The following is a 22,162-nucleotide window of genomic DNA, read 5'->3' on the forward strand; positions in this document are numbered from 1 at the left end:
GTCCTGGAGGAAATACAGGGACTGTAAACTAGCTTAAAAACAAATAAACAAACAAACATTAAGGAAAGTAAAACCCCTGTGTAGTGGAGTGTTGGAATGAAATGGGCATTCTTGCTTGGTCCCCCTTTAATTCCTGATGAGGTGAAAACCATGGTATCCTCATCCTGAGTGAATTAAAGAGACAGCATTATCTAGGAAGGTGGATGTGGCATCAGGAAGGTGGCGGAGGTAAGTGGAGGGCAGAAACTTAGACAAAAACTTTCAAAACCAGTGACAACCACCTATTCTGATTCCCCACTAAACCTTATTCCTGAAACCTAGTCTGGAATCATCTTGGGATGTAAGCCCAGAATGGCTACATAACCCACCAAAAATGGTGTGGGGACGAGGATCCTGACCTCATAGAGCTGAGCTTCCTTCAGTCACAGGGTCATTAGTCCAATGCTCAACAGGGGAAACCATGAAAAGTGTTTTTTTTTTTTTAATCTGCCACTGAGTGGGGCAATTCATTTTTCTTTGCAGGGGAAAATAAAGATTCTGATTTGTACTGTTGTACAGAAAAAAAAATTTTGAAAGTAAGCATAATACGTGTCCCCCAAAATGAACACACACTTTAACAGCTGGTAGCTCAATATTTTAAAATGTATTTTAACAAACACTGCCTTTATAATTATTCAAAGTATGTGTGTACATTTTGGGGGAGCGGGGGGACACCCTCTATACAATACAGATGTCCTCAAGTGATTTAGCGTCCTGGATTCAGTGAATTTCCAAAACAACCAAAGCTTAGGGAGTGTGTTTATTCACCTCTACACAGTGTCCAGAGCGAGATGTTCTGGGGCTGGTTTAAGAGTAATGGAAACGCCTATTGTGCACTGTGAGCGAGGGGGCTCCAAAGATGTTGAGTGGTAGAGGTCCCTTGTAAGTAGGGCTTTATTGAACTGGTACTGCCTTGATCCAAGGATAACACAACATTCGCGGTGAAGATCAGTGAATGAATCCTAAAATGAAGCTGTTAGAACAGCATGCCTACTACCTTTTAGTACTTTAATGAGATTGGCCCAGACCATTGCAGATGCCAAGATGGAATGTGGGTGTGAACCTCCCTGTTCACCTCATCTGCAGATGGTACTGAATGCTTGTTATTCACACAAGGCCTTTCATCCAGGGATGTCTGAGCTCAGGAGCAGAGTCCTGAAGGAAGAAACAAAGGTACAGATCTGATTTGTCATTAGAAGTTACAGTGAGTTGCCTCATAAAGTTCAGACACTTGTCTTCTTGTCAGAACCTTGGACATGCCACCTAATCTCTTCGAGGCCCAGGTTACTACTCAGTGGTCAGAAGAGTTTTAACCAGGTTGGTTGCCAAGGTCAGGGTCACAACTAGATCTCTAGGTTCTCTAACTTGGGCAGATTCTATAAGACACAGAGAGTGTCAAGGTAGATTTTCTTTGGTGTTCAAATGAATTAACCACTATAACTTCCTACACTTTCAGAAGAAATATGTTATGTGGGCCATAGGCCTTAATCTAAAATTGGATGGATAGACAGTCTTATTCTAACATGTGAAGAGGAATAAATGTCCTAGGCTTGTACTGTCCCATATGGCAGCCATTAGCTACATTTTTAATTTAAGTTAAGCAATTTTAAATTAAAATTTCAGTTCCTCAGTCACACTAGCCACATTTCCAGTGCTCAGTAGCCACTCACAGGTGACCAGTGTCTACCGTGTTGGGCAGTGCAGACATAGAGTTGCAGAAAGTCTATTGCTCAGCACAGCTCTAGACCTTTGCCTAGACCACCAACTGCAGCTCCTTGTCCCTTAGTGCAGGGCATAGATGCTTGTGCCCTAGGGCGACTGTGTCCATCTTTGGGGAATGAAAACATGGATTAAATCTCATTTGGGAAAAGCAGTGCAAGAACCCTTCAGGCAATGGATGTTGGCATTGAGCAAGAGTATGAGAGATGGGGATGGAGGGTGTTAAAGAATTAAGTAATACCTGTGCCTTGGGTCTTGACTAGACCTGAACTGCTGTAGGACACAGGGCCCCTAGAGGAGGGTTCCTCAGAGAGATTGTCACCCCATGTACAGCTGATCCCAGTGATGGGAAGTATGAGAGGAGCAGAAAATCAGGGACCCTGTCCACATTCAGTGGTGGGGAAAAGGGTAGTCATGCTGGGCCCATGTTACAGAAGAGAAAGTTGTCACATAGCCAGTCAGAGGCAGAACGGGGCTGAGGGGGGTGGGGTTGTAATTCAGACTTTCTGGAAATAAGTGACAGGGGTAACCACCCTGACAGTGGGCTCCTTGGGTTCAGGTCTGTGCAATCAAAGCCAGCTTATGTTTTGAGGCATAAGCTTGAATGTTAGTAAGAAAATACCAGTGATACAGTGAGAAGGCTTTTCTACAGATTTGGCACGTTGGTTCTGCCTTTCCTGTCAGCCCTGCTGGCTAGGGGACCATGCATATGGGGAAGGGAAGAAATCAGAGGCGGATGGCAAAAGGAGTGACATTTTAGCTGCCATCTGGAAGCCATCTGTGAAGGGAATCATCTTTCTCTTTTGGACTTACTTCCAGGTGCAGCTGCAGGGGATGACACCGAGGATGCGAGCACCGAGTTCACTGACAGCATTGAGGAGGAGGCTGCGCACAACAGCCACCAGCAAGTAAGTCTGAGTCAGGTTCTGGGTCCCAGGGTGGAAGACTTGTAACTCTTTGGGGTCTGGTGCTTTCCTGCAGCTCTTGTGGACTGAAAGTGAGAAGCTATCTTTTTGTATAAACCACTTCCCAGTCTTCTCCCCGCCCTCCCTGAGCTTCCCAGCCACTTTGCCAACCTCTGTCTTCACTCCATTTTTCTCTCCAATACACTCTTTTGTTTTCACTCCTTCTGTCTCTTACCCTGCTCCCTGCCCCTCCACCCGCCTTTGTCCCTATGAACCAGCTATAGCTGTAGCTCCAGGAGAATTTTTACTTACAACAAGACCACAGACACTTTCCCTCTTGGGCTTTTGTAACTGAAACACCACTGAAGACAGAGAGTCATAGAAGGGCTACTTGGTGAGGTGGCAGGGCCTGGGACCTGCTTTGGGAGAGTGCTCTCTGAGAAAGTCTAAGAGGATTGGAATCATTCTCAGTGAAATTTCATTATACAAAAGAGAACTTTGTTGGGAAACCTGACAAACCACCCAGGTCATAGCACATCAGTGACCAAGAGATGGCACTTCAAGAGCGAGCCCCTGTCAAACCTCAACTTGGAACCCAAGGCTGAAACGCTGTTCTCACCAACCATCAATGATGAAATAACCAGCATGTTCTCAAGCTCAAGAATTTAATGGCCTGGACCTCAGAGATTGAGTCACCAATAGTGATCCCTAGCACTCACTGGTACTCCTTTGTGTCTCCACCTTGCCCAGTGACATTTAGCCATCACATCTCCTACATGGACCATGCCTGTGACTTAAGGAGAAAGTGGATTATTGGTATCTGTCCTTCTTGCAGAAGCAGCTGGGCATTTCCAGTGATACCTTTCTTGGGGGTATTAGGGAAACTATAGGGGAAATTAGGCTTTCTGGGCCTGCTTGTACATCTGCACAAGAAAAAGAGGAGACATCTAATAAACCAACAAGAAGAGCCCAAGTGAGCAATCCCCAACTCTTGCAGGATTTGGCACAGTCTGGTTCTTGACATGAGTAATTGTCTGGAATATCTCAAGTCCTCAACACAGATTATTTACCTTCAATCAAGATCCTCTCTTTATTGCTCTAGACATACCTGACCGTTACTTTCCCCTTGAGTTTCTGCATGAGCTCTACTTACCATTTTGCTTAAACAGCTTCTTCTGAGTCCTCCTAGCCGATACTTGTAACTCTACTTATGTACCCCACAGACCCTTTGCACCAGTCCCTCTGCCTCTCACTTCCTGATTTCATTGAGGACTCTGGGTAAGCGAGAGGGATCTTCAGGATGACCAAATGTCCACCCTAAGACAACTATATTGGGATGTCGGCAGGTCACTGATGGTTATTGCTACTGTGGGACAGGATTGACTTTGGGATAAATGAACAAGACACGTAAGACAAGAGCCAGGTTCTGATTGAGAAGTCCTTCATTCTAATTCTCAGTTGTAGGCAAACTGGGTAGTAAAGTCATTTCTTCCTTAACCTTCTTTCCTATAGTCTTCATGGAGACAATGACCAGAGCACATTTTGAGAAGGTCAGTTCAACCCTGAAGTACACCTTTACACTGGGGCATTTGTATTTTTCTTGCAACATCTTCCTTATTACTTGGCATAGGAGATAATAAATTATGGGTTAAAAAATCTTTGGATTGGGGCTTGACTCATGATTGACAAAGTCCTCAGTTGGATGAAGGATATCTTGGGTAAGCACCATTTTGCTTTCCATCACCTTTTCTTGAAACTCTAATCTTCAGTTTTGGGTAAGAGGTATGTGAAATCATTGTAAATTTACTTGAACTTTTCTGGAACTTGAGGGTGTGACTCTTCTGCTACAAATTAAATAAAGCTTGTTTTGCCATAACTGTTTTGTGTCCAGATTCTCAAAAAATGTGTTTGCTTGTGTCCAGGGAAATGGTCCCTTGAGATTAGGTTCTGAGCTTCTTCTGGTTGTGTCCTTAGAAGGTTGGCTTTGTTCTTGACACAAAGCTCGCTTCTTACCTCAGGCATACACACAAGTCCCTTAACAAACACATCCAACATTTGGGTTTCTTCCAAGGCAAGAACCAACTTTTATCTAAAGCAAGTAGCTTTATCCTTATATTTGAACTCACCCACCTCAGGAAGTCTCAGGTCCAGCTATGGTGGTAATTTCCAGTCTCAATCAAATGTAAAATCTATAATAAATACCTAGGAAATTCCTGTGAAAGAAACTAGCATAACCAATTAGTATCTTTCTTCTTTGAACTTTTGCAATGGAAAAAGTTAATCAAGAATCAAGATTCAAATGAAAGGAGAGAAAAATGAGTAGACTTAGTGTGATGCACTTGAGAAAAGAATAGTTTTAATGCCCCTAATGCTATCAGAGAACTGATTTACATTATGAGAGATGTGAAGCAATAAGGTAAAAGCAACACAACTCTATTCAAACAAGAGATCAGAGCTGCATGTAGACCTGCATGGGGTTAATGGAAATCCAGCACACAAAAAAGTTGAGTTATACCCTGATGTAATAGAACAGATGAATTAGAAAATGTGGGGGGAAAAAGAAAAAAAGCTATAAGAGATACAATTAACAATAGACCTAAAGGGTTTATACTACCACCACACATACTTGGGGTTTTATTGGGGGAGGGAGGAAATATTAACTTTCATGCATTTGTATTTAAAATGTAAAGACAAATTAGCCAAAGTAAGCTCCCTTTGACCTGAAAATATGAAACCCAAATCATCCTGGGAACAAATCAGATCTCTCTTTTCTCATTGTATAGTGGGAAATTAGATCAGATGGACTTTATGGTTAATATTTAGTGTTAATATTCCATGGGTCTTAATTTTGTATTTAAATAAAATGGGTAGATTTAAATCAATAGAAAAAATATACATCCAGAAGGTACATTAAAAAATAGGTGGCTATCATTAAAGTCAGACATTATTTTTAAGCAGAAGGAACCTTTAAGGTTTAGAAAAGGATAAGTGTTGCCCCAGCTGGTTTGGTTCAGTGGATAGAGCGCTGGCCTGTGGACTGAAGGGTCCTGGGTTCAATTCTGATCAAGGGCACATGCCCTGGTCACAGGCTCGATCCCCAGTAGGGGGCATGCAGGAGGCAGCCGATCAGTGATTCTCTCTCATCGTTGATGTTTCTATCTCTCTCTCCCTCTCCCTTCCTCTCTGAAATCAATTAAGAAAAAAGAAAAGAACAAATGTTTTGCCCATATTCAAAGCTGATGCAACATTCAGTTAGCTGCAAAGAGTTTACATAAAAATATATCATATAATTTAAATGAGGGCTGAAGTTATAAACTTTCAAAAGTGGTTTTATCCAGTCCCCCTTCCTTTATTTTGTCCCAGATGCCTTGTGGCACATGCAGGGATGGCCACTAGTCTCACCCAGAGACAGCAGAGGCATAGAGGCAGACATCCCAGAGCCTCCCAAATCTCAGGCTCACAATCCCAGGAGGGGGATTGCATACCTAGGAAATGAGCAATTGTGTTCGCTCATCTCTTTCATTTTTGACATGGATGTGCATCTCTTCACAATCCCAACTGCTATGCTCCTAATCACCATTGCACGTACATACCATGAGTCAACCCCACCACATACGTGCAGCCTAGCTCTTACTACGCTCTGTCATGGAGTCAAAAACAAAGGTCGATGGCTTTGTGCCAAGCCAAGCAGCTCTATCGATCATCAATCTATTTACACTCCTCTGGACTCTGTTCTGTTCAACATATTTGTGACCTGAATGAAGGAATAAAGCATTTAATTCTGCAACGTATCCCTAATCACAACTCCACTATATGGCCACTATATGGTTTATGGAGATGCACATAAATATATTAATGACTTTGATCATTATGAAATGATTTTGTACAGCCAGTATGAAGTTTTAAGTGACAAGTACAAGTCATATTTATAGAGATAAAAGATGACAACATGACCCAGAAATAGCTATGGGGAGAGGTGGGAAATTGGGAGGTCGAAATTGAGAGGAAACAGAAGTCAGGATGACATTGGGATATATGATTAATACTGGACCGCCAGGCAAATTCTTGTGCTAAAATAATTAGTCATAAAATAAGTTGATTATCATACTCAAATTTGTTTTCTACACTTTTAAATGCATGGGGAAAACTGGAGAGGAGCCCGAGATGAACAATGAAGAAGTCTAAAAGTTAAAAATTCTCATTTGAGGGAAAACCATACAATCCACTTTAGTTGAAACATTGAGGAGTAATGTCAAGAATATCCTAATAAAAGGGGGGAGGGAGGGTGTTGGGAAGTTGTTTCTGCCTTGTTTACTTCTCATGTGCTTAGATTTGTAGAGAGAGTTTCACCAGCAGCATCAGCACAAGGGTGATTAACCAACAAGTGAAGCTAGCTGCTGGCAGGTGGCCTCACTGTAGCTTCTCAGTAGTTGTGGGGTGTGGTTCTCCTGCAGCCAATGAAATTCAGCTTGTTGTGTCTTACCTGCAGCCCCACCCATATTCTGATTCTGTCACTGACTCCTGACTGCCCATCGCCCTGAGCCCTCCCTCTTGATCATCCTCTTTGGAGTCTGAGTTATAGGCACAGCCTGAGGATTTGAGTGCTGGTGTCTCGAGCCTTGATCTTCCCAGTCACAGACTCCAGGGTCATGGAGCTGATGAAACTTCCTGACTTGTGAGAAGATTCAGGGGACTCAGCCTCCTCAGGAGGCAAATCACAGCACGCATACTTTCCAGTCTTGTTTAAACCTCATTTGTTCGAATTTTTATTTATTTATTATATATTTTTGTGTTTTTGTTTTTTCTCACCCACCTCTGGAATCTCCTCCTCCTGCCCATGGCAACAATTCTCCCTGCTCCCTGGGTGTGTCCTCCCCACCCAAACCAGTCTCCAGGGCCCTTCTGGATGAGGAAGGCCTTGGAGGGCGCTCACTTTAGGTCTGCCCTTTTTTGTTCCTCTCAAGGCTGCCCTTGAGATCTGATGTTCCTCTTGGATCCTCTTTAATGGCCTGACTTCTTTAAATCATTATTTTCTTTCAGCTCATCAAAGTGGCTTTGGAGAAGAGTCTGGCAGCTGTGGAGAGCCAGAACATGTCTCTCTGCCCTCCGTCCCCAACAGGAGGGGGGAGTAACAGGGGTCTTCAGGAGGAAATGCTCCACCTGAGAGCTGAGGTCCACCAGCACCTCGAGGAGAAGAGGAAAGCCGAGGGGGAACTGAAGGAGCTGAAGGCTCAAATCGAGGAAGCAGGATTCTCCTCTGTGGCCCACATCAGGTAGGACAACCCCCAGATCAGGGAGCCTGCCAATAGAGAGGCACCATAACTGAGGGACTTGCCTTGCTGCAGCCAGGGCATCCGCCCCTGTCATGGGGCTTCTTGGTCCCCATGCCAGGCTCCGTGCGTTTATATTTCTACAGGTTCTTTAGAGAAAAGTGCATAATATTGGGTAATGGTGATTTCTTCCCTTAATTCTACTTGTTAAAATATGTTTTACTGCTCTAGCTGGTTTGGCTTTGTGGGTAGAGTGTCAGCCTGAGGACAGAAGCGTCCCGGGTTCAATTCCAGTCAAGGGCATTAAAGAGGATCCAAGAGGAATATCAGATCTCAATTCAGTTTCAGGCTCGATCCCCAGTAGGGGACGTGTAGGAGGCAGCCGATCCATGATTCTCTCTCATCATTGATGTTTCTGTCTCTCGCTCTCTCTCCCTTGCTCTCTGAAATCAATAAAACTATATTTTAAAAATATATATATGTTTTACTTAAACTCTGTTATATGTAAACTTAGTTGAGCTGTCATAGGTAAGAATAGTATATCTCTTTTTATCCTACAGTTGAACCTACAATCAAACCATATGTACATATTTTTATGGATTATTTTCCTTTCCCCTCACAGAGTTACTGACCTGACACTCTGATTTGTTTAACTCTCCACTCAACTTTAAGATTGGCTGATATTGTAGAAGATAGGATTTATGAAATGCATAGCCTATCTCTTGAGATGATTTTGTTGAACTTTGTTTTCATTAGTTTGTATTGTGAGAACAATAGGATTTTCCCCAAAGCATAAAGTTAGAATATTAAATATTCTTTTCTATACTATACACATGCCCCTTTCTCTCCTTCTTACACCTTGATTTTGGTAAAATACCAGCTCCCTTTGTCTCCATTGAGTAAACTCTCTCATAGACAGTGTGTCTGAGTCCATGTCCTAAAGCATTTTCTTCCTTAATTCATATTAGACAAGCTCTTCTGTTGGTTCCAAGACTTCAGGATTCTGAGAAATTCAATCTAGAGACATAGCCAGCTGGCGATGCTTCAAGTTGTGAATTACTTATTTTCTTTGCCTGTTCTACCCAGCAGTTCTCAATTTAGCACACGTAAGAAGCACCTGTGGAACTTAAGTAAAAATATAAATTCCTAGGCCTCAGCCCTAAAGTACTTCATAGGATTCTGATGTTAGTCTTCTCAGGGCTGCAGCTGTACAGCAGAATTAGATGACTTGTTCATGGCAGACCCTCAGCTAACCACACACACATGTAATTTCATTGAAGGATCCAAGAACTCCACTAGGTCACTGTGATCCTGATCTATATATATAAAAGGCTAATATGCAAAGTGTCCCCTCAGGAGTTCGACCAAGAGACCGGGAGTTTGATCGCTCACTGTGACATGCACTGACCCCCAGGGGGCGGTGTGGAACGAAGGAAGGCCCTGGCTGGCAGCTGGAAGGCCCTGATCGCCAGCCAGGCCTAGGGACCCTACCCGTGCACGAATTTAGTGCACCGGGCCTCTAGTTTTATATAAAAGAAGATGGAGGCTCAGAGATGTTAAGTGAATTGCCTTGTTAAAGTGTGCTTTTTATTGCTTCCACCAACCCTACTAAAGGATTTGGTGGGAGGAAAAGGTGGATCTAGAATGTCTTGGTGAAAATTATTTGTTGAGTCCATTTTATTTCTTCTGCAAATGTGAATGTTTAATGTGGAGGCTCTGGGGGCACGGGGCAAACAGGACAGACATCTGCTCTCATTAAGATGGTCTCCTATCACAGGAGTCATGAAGCAATTAATTCCATAGTGTGTTTGAAGTTCTGATTTGCATTATTTATTTCTTCCATGTTCCTAGGTCCCAATTTCTCACCCAGTAGTTGAAACTGACTGATGCTAATTAAGAGAACCATAGAATGCATAATAATAAATGTGTCCCAGGCTTAATTAAGAGAACCATAGAATGCATAATAATAAATGTGTCCCAGGTTTAATTAAGAGAACCATAGAATGCATAATAATAAATGTGTCCCAGGCTAGGTCTTTATGTTTCTTCTTAACGGTGTACGTACCCTTGTTTATTTCAGGGGCCATTAAAAGTTAGAACATGAGACTGTGGTCGAGTAAAGACAACAAAACCAGGTGTCTTAAGTCCAAGATTTTTAGTGAGTGTGTGGGCAAGTCTCATACTCTTCCTGAGCTTTGGTTTTCTTGTCTATAGAATAAGAGTGTTATCATAGGTCTCTGAGGTTACTTCATGCTCTGGGGTGTCTCTGAGTCTATGATGGACTGAGATGTGGGTAAGGGGGCTTTCAGGAACTCAGGCCAAGACCAGATCTGGCCCCTGATGGTGTATGTTTCCTGCAGAAACACCATGCTGAGCCTTTGCCTTGAGAACGCAGAGCTGAAAGAGCAGATGGGAGAAGCAATGTCTGATGAATGGGAGATGGAGGAGGACAAGGAGAAGGGCGAGGCCATGGTGGAGACGGTCGTGGCCAAAGGGGGTCTGAATGAGAAGAGCCTTCAGGCTGAGTTCAGAAAGCTCCAGGGAAAACTGAAGAATGCCCACAACATCATCAACCTCCTCAAAGAACAGCTGGTGCTGAGCAGCAGGGAAGGGAATAGTAAGCTGAGTCCAGAGCTCCTTGTGCACCTGGCCAGGGAGATCGACAGAATGAACACAGAGCCAGTGTGCTCTCCTGGGAAGCACCAAGGACAAGAAGAGGAGGACGTGACCGGGAGGCCCCGCCCCAGACCCCAGAGCCTTGACCTTGGGGCTGCCCTTGCAGTGGATGCCCACCAAGTAAGTGTGGGATTAGATGGAATGAAAGGCCTTTGGAGAAGGGCTGGAGATGTCAGTTTCTTCCCTAAGCAGCTCTGCCCTGTGGGTCCAGAGGGACCAAGAGAATGGCACCTTTGCACCACAGGCAGTGGTCATCATATTCCTCACACATTCAGGCTTTAGAAAGGCTTTTGCAACATTATGCCATAAATATTTTGCAAGTAATTAATCTCCCAGAAATGTATCTTGAGTGCTTAATTTTCTAGTAACACGCTAGGTATCGGCAGCAGGCAACACGACCCGGTCTCTGTCCTCCAGGTACTCAGTATGGAGGGAGAGCTGGACAGAAGCAGTTCACTGCAATAGGAGGCGGTGTAGGGATGCACGGGGTTGTAAGGCAGCCCAGTCAAGCGGTGTGTAATGACATCTCTTATCACTGCCGTTTCCTCTCCCCCTTCTTATTGAATTTATTGGGGTAACGCTGGTTAACAAAATTATACAGGTTTCAGATGCACAACTCCACAACACATCATCTGTACACTGTATTGTGTGTTCACCAACCCAAGTCAAGTCACTGTCCATCATTATTTATCCCCCCACCCCCTCCTCCACCCCCCACCCCCCGTCACCACCCGCCCCTGCCATTTTCATCACAGCTCCTCACAGGGGTCTGTGGCTGGGTCTCAGAGGGGTAAGCAGGCTCCTTTTAAAGGGTTAGGACTGTGCTGAAGATGAAGAAAAATGGAGAACCCTGAGGATTCGAAAGGACAACCAGGGCAGGAACGCAGGGGCAGATGAGTGGAGGTTTCTGCCCCTTCTCTTTCCAACCGTTGAACAAACATTTACTGAGGGCTCCTCTGAAGACTCGGTTGGCCCCGTGCCGTGTGCTGTAGATCCCGAGGTGAATAAAACATTATCCCAGCTCCCCAGGCTCCATCTGGAAAGCAGGATGCTGCCAAATGGCATGAGCAGGGCTGTGGCAGACACATGAGTAAAGTCCATGGGGCTCAGAGGGGAAGTGGGCCTTGCTGCTGGGGCTGACCTCAGACTGCTCCGACCCCTTCACTTCCCTGTGCTGGCTCCTCTTCACAGCTGGACGACCAGCCCCAAGGCCGTGACCCTGGGCCACCGTCGGAATTGAGCCTCCCAAGACCCACCCAGCACCTGCGCTCCCAGCTGGCGCAGTGCAGGCAGCGCTATCAGGATCTGCAGGAGAAGCTGCTGGTAGCAGAAGCCACTGTGTCAGCCCAGGCCAGTCAGCTGGAGAAGTTCAGGCTCATGCTCAGTAAGTCCTGAGTTCCCGTCACCAAGCGTCTGTCTTCCCCCTGCAAAGCCACATGCCTTGCGGACTTCACGTCTTCGCCAACCTTGAAACAGACTTACCCCTGACCATGGTCCTAGCATCATGGAGGAGGATATTTAACGTTAATTTACAGGTGGCAGAGAAGAAGGGATGGATAAAGCAGTTTGCAGTGAGTTAGGGAGGTAGTGGACTAACAGCTGGGTTTGATGATCTCTCATGTGGTCAGCACACGGCCTTACCTCACTCAGCACATACTGATAGTTTCGCTCCTCTGCACCATGTCCGATTCTTCAAAAACATATCATCACTGTTGGTCTAGAATTGGTGCCTTCCAGCAGAAGGCCCTGCAGTGACAGAAATGTTCTCTGTCTGTATCACGTGTGGTTATTGAACACATGAAATGGGGCTAGTTCATCTTGGGAATTTTACCTTTTATTTAACTTTAATTTAACACCAAATAATCACATTCGGCTAGTAGCTACCATATTGGACAGTGCAGAGCTAGATGTCTTGGGATTCTAAGTTAGTTCAGTGTCATTCAGATATTTCCTGAGCTTCTGTGGCTAAGGCACTTGCTGGTTTCACTGGGGCTTCTCTATGGGAGTATGCAGTATCTGCCGTCTAACGATGTCTGGTCCCAACTACATCTGGGTCAACGGAGGTGAGATCATCAGTGGCAAACACATGCTCACCCTGGGGGAGGGAAGTCCTGCTGCCCGGAGAGGGTGGTCTCTTCCACGCCATGAGTCCAAAGAAGCATATTTCCCACTCAGGATCTGACTTCCCGCCTCCAGGGGCCAGCGTGTGTGCCACCGAGTAAGTGCGATACCCTCTGTCTCTCGAGCAGGTGAATCCTTGGTGAAGCAGGCCAGCAAGCAGGTTCAGGTGGACCTCCAGGACCTGGGCTACGAGACCTGTGGCCGGAGTGAGAATGAGGCTGAGCGGGAGGAGAGCACCAGCCCAGGTAAGGCTCACCGTCCCTCCCCGTTCAGCTTCACATCTGGGTGCTGTTGACCAATCCCACACCTGATGAGGAGGAGGGGTGAGAGGGTGTTGTAAACTGAAGAGGACACGGGACCAGAGAGGGACAGGAAGTTTGGATGAAAACTCTTGCCCAAGATGAAGCCAAGTGTGAGTTTGAATTCCTAGACTTAGTTTCCAGCATGCTACTGTTAAAGAAAACACTGTTCTAGCCAACTGATTAGTATAGGGGGAAATGCTACGGCTTACTTATTAATGAAAAGATCAAATGAGCTTTTGGGACTATGCAAACCATAAGTTAAAAAATTGTATTTCTACTATAAAAGGACTTGGATTGTAGGGATACCCACCAACTTTGCAATCTAAAATAGAGGAAGGCCACACCTGACTTGCAGGGCTGTTGTGAGGATAAGTAATACTGTATTTGAATGCTAGTCCCATGCCAGGGCTGAATAAAGAGCTGCTTCAAATGTTACTCTCACAATTGTCCTTGTGACGACACCACCTCCCCTGAAGGGCGAGGCTATGGAGCATGCCCAGCTTTACTCAGGAAGGCGTCTTTGTCTTTTCCCAGAGTGCGAGGAGCACGACAGCCCCAGGGAAACAGTCCTCATGGTGGGGCTGTGCTCTCAGCAGGAGCGCCTGGGCCCGACCCTGGCCGGCCCCCCCAAGAGGAAGCCCTTGGAGAGCCAGCTGGGGAAGCAGGAGGAGTTCCAAGCATATGGAAAGTCCGAAGACATCTCTGTCCTCCGGAAGGACATCAAAGATCTGAAGGCCCAGCTGCAGACCGCCAACAAGATCATTCAAAACCTCAAGAGCCGGGTCCGGTCTCTCTCCGTCACCAGCGACTACTCGTCCAGTCTGGAGAGACCCCGCAAGCTAAAGGCCGTTGGCACCCTCGAGGGATCTTCACCTCATAGTGTCACTGACGAGGACGAGGGGTGGTTGTCTGATGGCACTGGGGCTTTCTACTCCCCAGGCCTTCAGGCTAAGAAGGACCTGGAGAGTCTGATTCAGAGGGTGTCCCAGCTGGAGGCCCAGCTCCCGAAGTCCGGACTGGAAGGGAAGCTGGCCGAGGAGCTGAGATCAGCCTCGTGGCCTGGGTAAGGAGGGCGTTCCTCGGACCCTTACCAGATAGAGGATGGCGGAGTTTGTGCTTGAAGTAGGGTAGCCAGGCAGGTGGGAGAGGAAACCCAGCAGGGCACTTATTTCAGTGGTCGACCAAGTCTGAAGAAAGGACTGGGAGGCATCCAAGGCACTGGGTTGCGGCCCCGTCTGGACAGTACCAGGTCTCTGGGATTTCCTCCTGCGGATGTATTAGGAAAGTGACAGTGGGCACAGTGTAATGGTAAGACTGAAGTTAGGCTGCCTGCGTTTGAATCCTGGCTCTGGCACTCACTAGCTGTGCAACCTATGTAGTCTTTCTGAGCCTGTTTTCTTACTTTTTAAAAAAATATATTTTTTTATTGATTTCAGAGAAGCAGGGAGAGGGAGAGAGAGATAGAAACATCAATGATGAGAGAAAATCATTGATCGGCTGCCTCCTGCACACCCCGCACTGGGGTTTGAGCCCACAACCCAGGCATGTGCCCTGATAAGGAATTGAACCGTGACCTCCTGGTTCATAGCTTGACCCTCAACCACTGAGCCATGCCAGCTGGGCTGTTTTCTTACATATTAAATGAGGCAAATAAGAAAACTTATCTCAATGGGTGGTTATTAGGTTTAAGTGAATTAATACAAGTACTTATAATAATGCTTTGCATATATTAAGCTCTCAATACTACTTGCCACAGTTATTACTGTTCTTGATACTTTGTGTTGAAAACTACTGGGCAGATATCTCGGTATCAGTCCTGGTTATCTGGGCTGAGTGACCAACCACCCCAGAGCTTAAACAATAATTCATGTGGATTGACTGGGCTCAGCTGAGTGGCTCTCACTTTGGGGGTCTCTCACGGGGCTGCCACGCAGTGGTCGATGGGGCGGGCTTCATCTGAAAGGTGTGGCTGGGCTGGACACGGCTTCCTCATTGACACGTCTGGTGACTCTGCCCCTGGGCTTCTGTGTTCCTCCACGTGGCCCATTTCGGGGCCTCTCCTCCTGGCTTGGGCTTCTCCTGGGATAGTGGTCTCGGGTAGTTTCATTTCTGCATGGCAGCTGGCTCCCAAGAGACAGGAAGTGGAAGTTGCCGGGCCAGTTAAGGGCCACGCTGGGCTTGGCACCATGTCACTTCCACTATATTATTTTGGTCCGAGTGGTCACAGAGCCCAGTCAGATTTAAGAAGATGGAGAACAGCCTCTCCTGACGATGAAAAAGCAGCAAAGCCTCGGTGCAGAGAGCAATGGATCGGGAGCTGTGCCTGGCCATCTTTGCAGCTCTGTCTGCCGTAATATCAAAGGTCTTAGACACAGAAGATAGGAAAGGTCCTGTCCAGATGGAAGATTAAGTGATTCTACTCAATTTATTTTTAGTTTATTGAGTATATACTAAATAAATATACTAGTATTTATTGAGTATCACCTATGAGGCTACATTAATACTGGTGCTGTAAGGGGAGTTAAATATTATGGCTGCATTTCCTCCACGGAACTTATGATTCATTTTTAAAATATGTATATTTTTATTGATTTCAGAGAGGAAGGGAGAGGGAGAGAGAGATAGAAACTCAGTGATGAGAGAGAATTATCAGTCGGCTGCCTTCTGCACGCCCCCCACTGGGGATCGAGCTCGCAACCCAGCATGTGCCCTTGACTGGAATCGAACCCAGACCCTTCAGTCCACAGGCCAACGCTCTATCCACTGAGCCAAACCGGCTAGGGCCTTATGATTCATTTTTTGGGCCATATGACTAACATATATAAAACAGTGGAAGAAAGTGGCATAAATTGTTTGATGCAATAGTCTCTCAGAGCAGAATTTACTCTTAAATACGTCCTTTGGTTTATGTGCCAGAATTCCACTTGGCGGGGAAATCCTTAGAGAAGTGCTCTCAGAAATCTCCATGGAAGCCCCCATAACTTATCATTCCCTCTTCTTCATTCTTACTCTTTTCCTTCTCTTCCCTGCATTAGGAAATATGATTCCCTGATTCAGGATCAGGCTCGAGAACTATCCTACCTACGCCAGAAAATAAGAGAAGGGAGAGGCATCTGTTATCTCCTCACCCAGCACGCAAAAGATACAGTCAAGTCTTTTGAGGACCTCCTAAGGAGCAATGACATTGACTACTACCTGGGGCAGAGCTTCCGGGAGCAACTCGCCCAGGGAAGCCAGCTGACAGAGCGGCTCACCAGCAAGCTCAGCACCAGTGAGTTGGCCACAGGGCTTTGGGACACGCTCAGTCACTCAGCCTCAGGCCCGGGTGGTTGCTACACCTCCACAGCAGCCTTTTCACCCAGCCTCCAGCCTCCACTTCATTCCCTGGGGGCCATTTCCACATCAGGCCTTAGAGTCAGAAAGGTGGGAAGCACCGCAGAGGCACACATGGGTTGGAGAGGCCACGGTTACCACTGTAGGAAGGTCATCCTTCATGGAATGTGACCTTTGGGAAGGAGGCATCCATCCAGCGCTGAGGGGAAGAAAGGGAGGTGCTCAGAGCACCTTGTGACAGTGGAAAGAGCCCTGTACTTAGAATTCAAGACCCAAGCTCTGGCCTGGGTGCTGCTTTGGGCAAATGACTTATCTCTTTGGTGTCTGTGTTTCTTCGTGTATTGCATGGTATTGTACACAAAACTAATTCAAATATAGCTAAAGCACCATGCCCTTTTGGACATGGTTTAGGCACGGATTGCCATAGTACAATGGCTAGGAAAGTTGGTTATTACTGAAGCTCTTTGCTTAGAGAGAATTTCCTGGGTACAGCAGAATCAGTCGTTGGGGCCAAGCACCCCACGTTCGATAGCAGGTGCCGAAGTGGGACAGGGCTGTTCGTCATCTCAGAGCAAGAGTAGGTTCTACATGAAAGCCGTGCCATGGGGAGACTGTGTGGCAGGCACGGAGGCTGGATTGTCCTAGAGGGAAGCTGGGCACATGCCTTTTAAACTTGTTTGCGTGGATTTAGGGCAGAGGAAGTCATGGTGGGGATCGCCAGACCAAGGAAGGTCTGCAGTGTGCTCAGGAAAGCCTGCGGGTCCCTTCCCTAAAGTCGGAATCTGAGGCCTCCCAGAATGATGCCCCCACGCACCCTGGACACACACAGTAATCGTTCCGTACACAAGTAGGCCCCTGCATTTGTAATGTGTGAAGTGGGACCTGTTTGGTTGTTTCACTGTTTCTTTTCTGAATTTGGTTTGCAGAGGATCATAAAAGTGAGAAAGATCGAGCTGGTCTTGAGCCGCTGGCCCTCAGGTAATTCCACATGGGATCTGGTAAAGGGACCAGGAATGAGGCCCGAGGGATGAAGCATGGGTCACAAATTGGGGAGGTGGGGGTAGAGGAGGGAATAGTTGATTGTAATTAATTCATTTATTCATGGGACACTGTGCTGTTGTCTTTAACCTAATTCTTTACTCATTTTGATATGATTCTGTTGGTTTCTATTTGCATATCTGTTCTCCAAGCTTGGTAACCTGGAGTCAGTCTGATTAAAAGTATACTAACCATGTTTTAGGGGTTTTGCACCCCCAGGGTCTTCTCTGCTGCCCGCTGTGTGTTTAAAGACCAAGGTGTACTTTTTGCCCAGTTGGCTTACTCTCCCCCTCCCTCCCCGAGTCGAGTTGGCAGCTCGTTCCTAGCCGCCCAGTTTCCTCCGGAAAAAGGAATTATATTACAGTTCTTAGTGAAAAAGGCCTAGACATTGCGGGTCCCGGGGAAGCTCAATGCCTCAGAAACGAGCTTTCAGTGAGTCCCTGCACACAGCCTTACGCATAGTGACACGTGGGCTCAGAGTTTGTTGTAGCTGCTAGTTGGAGCCGCTTGGTGTCATGAGCGTGCTTTAGCCCGCACAGTGCTTCTCCACATGTCCCTGGTGAAGGACAGGGTGCTTTTGTTTTTGCCTTTATTTTCATTTCTAATCCATCAGACACACAGGTGGTCTGTACCTCAGTCATGCAGACGGTTTCATCTGTATTGCTCCTGGATGTTAAGGCGAGGTCAAGCTGCCATATGGCTCTCCAAGCTTTCCTTCCATTCTGTGCTGTCTAGTTGGAGACAGGTAGCCAACAGTTCTCAGGCTAGAGCCATAGTGGGGACCATACTCTAGGCAGTAGTGCCTTAGAGGGCTGGCCCAGTACCCGCTAGTCCTCAGCGTATGGTGTGGCCAGTGCCCTGGGTAGCGATTGTTTCCCCTCCCTCTGCGCCCCACCTGCTCCCCACCCCTAATCAGAGATGGGTCACTTCCATTATTCTCTGCAGGAATGTTCCCTTGACTTCTGTGGCTTTTCCCATGTGGTCCAGTCAGGACTAGCTGGTCTGGGGACCTCGATTTCACCTGCTGTCCTCCCTCCCCCACCAGGCTCCGCAGGGAGCTGCAGGAGAAGGAGAAAGTGATTGAGGTCCTGCAGGCCAAGCTGGACGCCCGGTCCCTCTCGCCCTCCAGCAGCCGCGCCCTGTCCGACTCCCAGCGCTCGCCCAGCAGCTCCTCCTTCCTGTCCGAGGAGCTGGAGGCCTGCTCCGACATGGACGTAGCCAGCGAGGACACACACTATGAAGAGAAGAAAGCTTCGCCTGGTCACCTAGGTAGCCGCCGCTTTCTGAGTGGTTCCAACTTTATGTAGGCCGAGAGGAGCCCTCCATAACCCGGCCTCATAGGTCCACCCGGTGTGGATCAGGCCGAACTCGGCTCTGGGACCAAGTGCCAAGCACAGGCCCAGTGAGTTAGGATCCTTGCTCTGCTCCTGACTCTACTAGTTACGCTGGCACCAGCTCTCCGGCAGCATGTGCATGAGGTTAGACCCCAGGCGAGCCACAGGGGAGAATGAGATCGTGTCTGCGTTTCTGTCCCACTGCCTACGAGCACAGACTCTGACCTCCTTTAAGGTGGGGCCGTTGGTCCTTCCTGCAGCGATCGCATCAGCGGCAGCTCCCGAACAGCGTCCCACAGGTGCTGCCGGTCTTGCCTGGTGTCACTGGAGATGCCGTTTTCATGATTTCAGGGCTCTGGGTCCCGGTATCACCTCTGTGCTGGCTTGCCTCCCCCAGGAGCTCTCCGTACTGAGGAAATGAACCCCAGTTAAATGTAAGGCCAGGCTCCAGTTCTCTGTAGATCATCCAACATTTTCTTTCATTCGTGGGTTTTATAGATTCCATCCATCACTCAAGTCATTCTGCTGTACTGTCTTCTACACCATCATCAACCACTGCGCCTCAGGGGGTTAAGGCCGAGCCCACCAGCAACCCCAGCAGCCTGCCTGCTCCCCAGAACCCCCCGCAGGAGGCCACCCAGGCCCGTCCAGGTACGCAGCGGTCAGCGGGCAGGACCCCGTCTCCTTCCCCCCAGCTGCCTGTCTGGCTTTTCTTCAGAGACAGATGTTTCCATTGTTAGGGGCTTAATTGCATCAAATCCTGGAAAAAAAAATCAAAAGACCATCCTAATTCTCTAATTGTGCCTGACTTTTTTTGTTTGAAATATTTTAGAAAAATAACTCATCCACAACAGACTTTGAGCTGCATATGAAAAGACTCTGACCAATAGTTGCCTAATCATTTTTATTTTTATTTATTTTTCATTAATCTTCACATGAGGATATTTTTTCCATTGATTTTTTGAGAGAGTGGAAGGGAGGGAGGAAGGCAGAGAGAGAGAGAGAAACATCAATGTGAGAGATGCACACCGATTGGTTGCCTCCCACATATGCCCCCACACCTGGGCCAGGGGATTGAACCTGCAACCCAGCATGTGCCCTTGACTGGAAATCTAACCTGCTACCCTTTGGTGTGCAGGCCGACACGCTAACCACTGAGCACACCGCCCAGGACTGGGCAATCATTTTTGAATAAACATTTCATTTCTTTCTCTCATTTCACCCTGGGGAGCAAAGAGGCAAAATGTTTCTCGCCGGATTATAGTAGTCAAAGAACGAAAGGAAAGTCACATCTGCCCCCCGCCTGCCCTCCCTCCCCGTTTTACCTGTGCCACAGCCTCTGCTGTACGTGGGCTGCTCACTTCCCAGCTGGGGAGGCCTCAGCATCCTCAGACAGGATTCTGCCGTATTAAATCACTCAGGATTTATGAGTGGGTCGGCAGTCCTTGATACGTACATGGTGTGTATCCTGAGGCCAGTTGGAGGGGTACATTTCGTTTACCTGCCTCAGAGTAGTGGCCCGGGGTGCACTGGTTAATCTCAGGTCTGCACCAGCCATGCAGGGAAAGGCAAACCTAGTCTTGGCTTCTTACACTCCTCCCCTCCCCAGCTGCTGTCTTCAGTGTGGTTTGTGGTGGGGTTGGATTTGTGTAGAGGTGCCCCCAGAAAGCACAGTGCTTCCTTCTGTCGCCCCGTCTCTCCCGAGGACAAGTCAGCCAAAATCTTGAGGAAGAGGGTGTGGCCGAGTCTTCCTGAGCTGGGCTCGGGTTTCTCAGTCACAGCGAGCAGCAGCTGGACCAGGGGCTCATGGGGAAAAGCTGCTCACCTAGCCTGCAGACATCTGTGGAAAGGCTTTGGGGTCCAACAGCGGAAGGCCAGGGCTTTAAATCAGATGCCTCCTGAAGGAGCCTGGGCGGTGTCACTGGCAGCCCGTGTCCTGGCAGTACTGCTCTGGTCCCGGGTCAGCGTCGGGCAGTGGTGTGATGTAGAAGGTAGACATTCTCTCCCACGTGAGACATTCTCCACGGGTCAGTCTCGGCTTCTGCTCCCTCTGTGGGCTAACTGCCCTATACCTGTTGTTTTTTTTAATCCTCACCTGAGGATATGCTTATTGTTTTTAGAGAGAGGGGAAGGGAAAGAAACATCGATGTGAGAGAGAACATCGACTGGTTGCCTTCCGTACTGCAACCTAGGTATGTGCCCTGCCCAGGGATGGAACCCACAACCTTTTGGTGTACAGGACGACACTCTAATTGAGCCACCTCACCAGGGCCCTCTAACTGTTTCTATGAAAGAGGAGACAGATTCAGCCCTGACTGGTTTGGCTCAGTGGATAGAGTGTCGGTCTGCGGACTGCAAGGCCCCAGGTTCGATTCCGGTCAAGGGCATGTACCTTGGTTGCGGGCACATCCCCAGTAGGGGGTGTGCAGGAGGCAGCTGATCGATGTTTCTCTCTCATCAATGTTTCTAACTCTCTATCCCTCTCCCTTCCTTTCTGTAAAAAAACAATAAAATATTAAAATATATTAAAAAAGAAAAAAGAAAGAAAGAGGAGACAGATTCAAACATCAGAACTCCCCAGGGTTCTTCAAGACCTGTCTGTAGATGAGCTGCATAGTGACCACTATGAAGATTTGTTTAAAAGTAAATTTCCAAGCTCTGTTCTCAGAGTTTCAGTGGGTCTGCATTGGGACCCCAAGAGTCTGTGTGTATTAAGAATTTTTCCCAAGTGATGCAAATGCCCAGACAGGTTTGTGAGCCACTGTGTTTATGTCACTTCACGGAGGCCTCTGTTTTTCACTCGGTGAAGGAACGTGTTGATGTAGCATTCTGAAATGTTTCCGTTAGTCTTGAATTGCATGCATTCATAATGCAAATTTCCCCACAGTCCTAGTCCAGCCTGAACCTCCCCAGGGTGAGCCCTAATGCTTTCAGAAAAAGGAGTTCAGGGTGTGGGGAGAGTCTCGTCACAGGGGAAGGACTGGCGCCTGCTGTGACAGTGCCCAGGATGCTGGGTGGGGCTACAGCCACCTGGCTTACTTTACGGTAATACCGTTGCCTTCTGTAGCCAATTGTTTCTGAGATGAGCATAGACCAGGGGTGGGCAAACTTTTTGACTCGAGGGCCACAATGGGTTCTTAAACTGGACCGGAGGGCCGGAACAAAAGCATGGATGGAGTGTTTGTGTGAACTAATATAAATTCAAAGTAAAGGAGCGGAGGGGAGAGCAAGAAAACCGGATAGAACAGCCGGATCCGGCCCGCGGGCTGTAGTTTGCCCACGGCTGGCATAGACCATGTCTGCAGGATGGCCCTGGCAGGGGAGCAGGGGACAGGGCGGGGGGGGGGGTCAGCTAGGCCAGCCTTGGGAGCAGTGCTCACCCTTGGCCGTGGCTGTGGTCACTCTGAGCTGTTCCAGGCAGCACC

General features: G+C 47.5%; 1 protein-coding gene across 16 annotated transcripts in view; it reads left to right on the forward strand.

Annotated features, from left to right (window-relative positions):
- LOC308237049 (myomegalin) overlaps nt 1–22,162 on the forward strand; it is a 158,824-nt gene that overhangs the window by 117,593 nt on the left and 19,069 nt on the right. For 13 of the 16 annotated variants that reach the window (XM_080647417.1, XM_080647415.1, XM_080647414.1 and 10 more), the window contains 10 exons: nt 2,578–2,666; nt 7,704–7,936; nt 10,294–10,729; nt 11,801–11,993; nt 12,859–12,975; nt 13,567–14,095; nt 16,068–16,303; nt 17,292–17,343; nt 18,449–18,672; nt 19,236–19,388. In XM_080647417.1, the coding sequence (XP_080503543.1) occupies nt 2,578–2,666; nt 7,704–7,936; nt 10,294–10,729; nt 11,801–11,993; nt 12,859–12,975; nt 13,567–14,095; nt 16,068–16,303; nt 17,292–17,343; nt 18,449–18,672; nt 19,236–19,388 (2,262 nt within the window). Of the gene's footprint in view, nt 1–2,577; nt 2,667–2,941; nt 4,537–7,703; nt 7,937–10,293; nt 10,730–11,800; nt 11,994–12,858; nt 12,976–13,566; nt 14,096–16,067; nt 16,304–17,291; nt 17,344–18,448; nt 18,673–19,235; nt 19,389–22,162 lie in introns of those variants that run through there. The other 3 variants (XM_080647425.1, XM_080647428.1, XM_080647427.1) reach the window with 3 other exon arrangements.

The sequence above is a fragment of the Plecotus auritus genome (assembly GCF_963455305.1).
Source record: "Plecotus auritus genome assembly, chromosome: 12".
Classification (NCBI taxonomy): Eukaryota; Metazoa; Chordata; class Mammalia; order Chiroptera; family Vespertilionidae; genus Plecotus; species Plecotus auritus.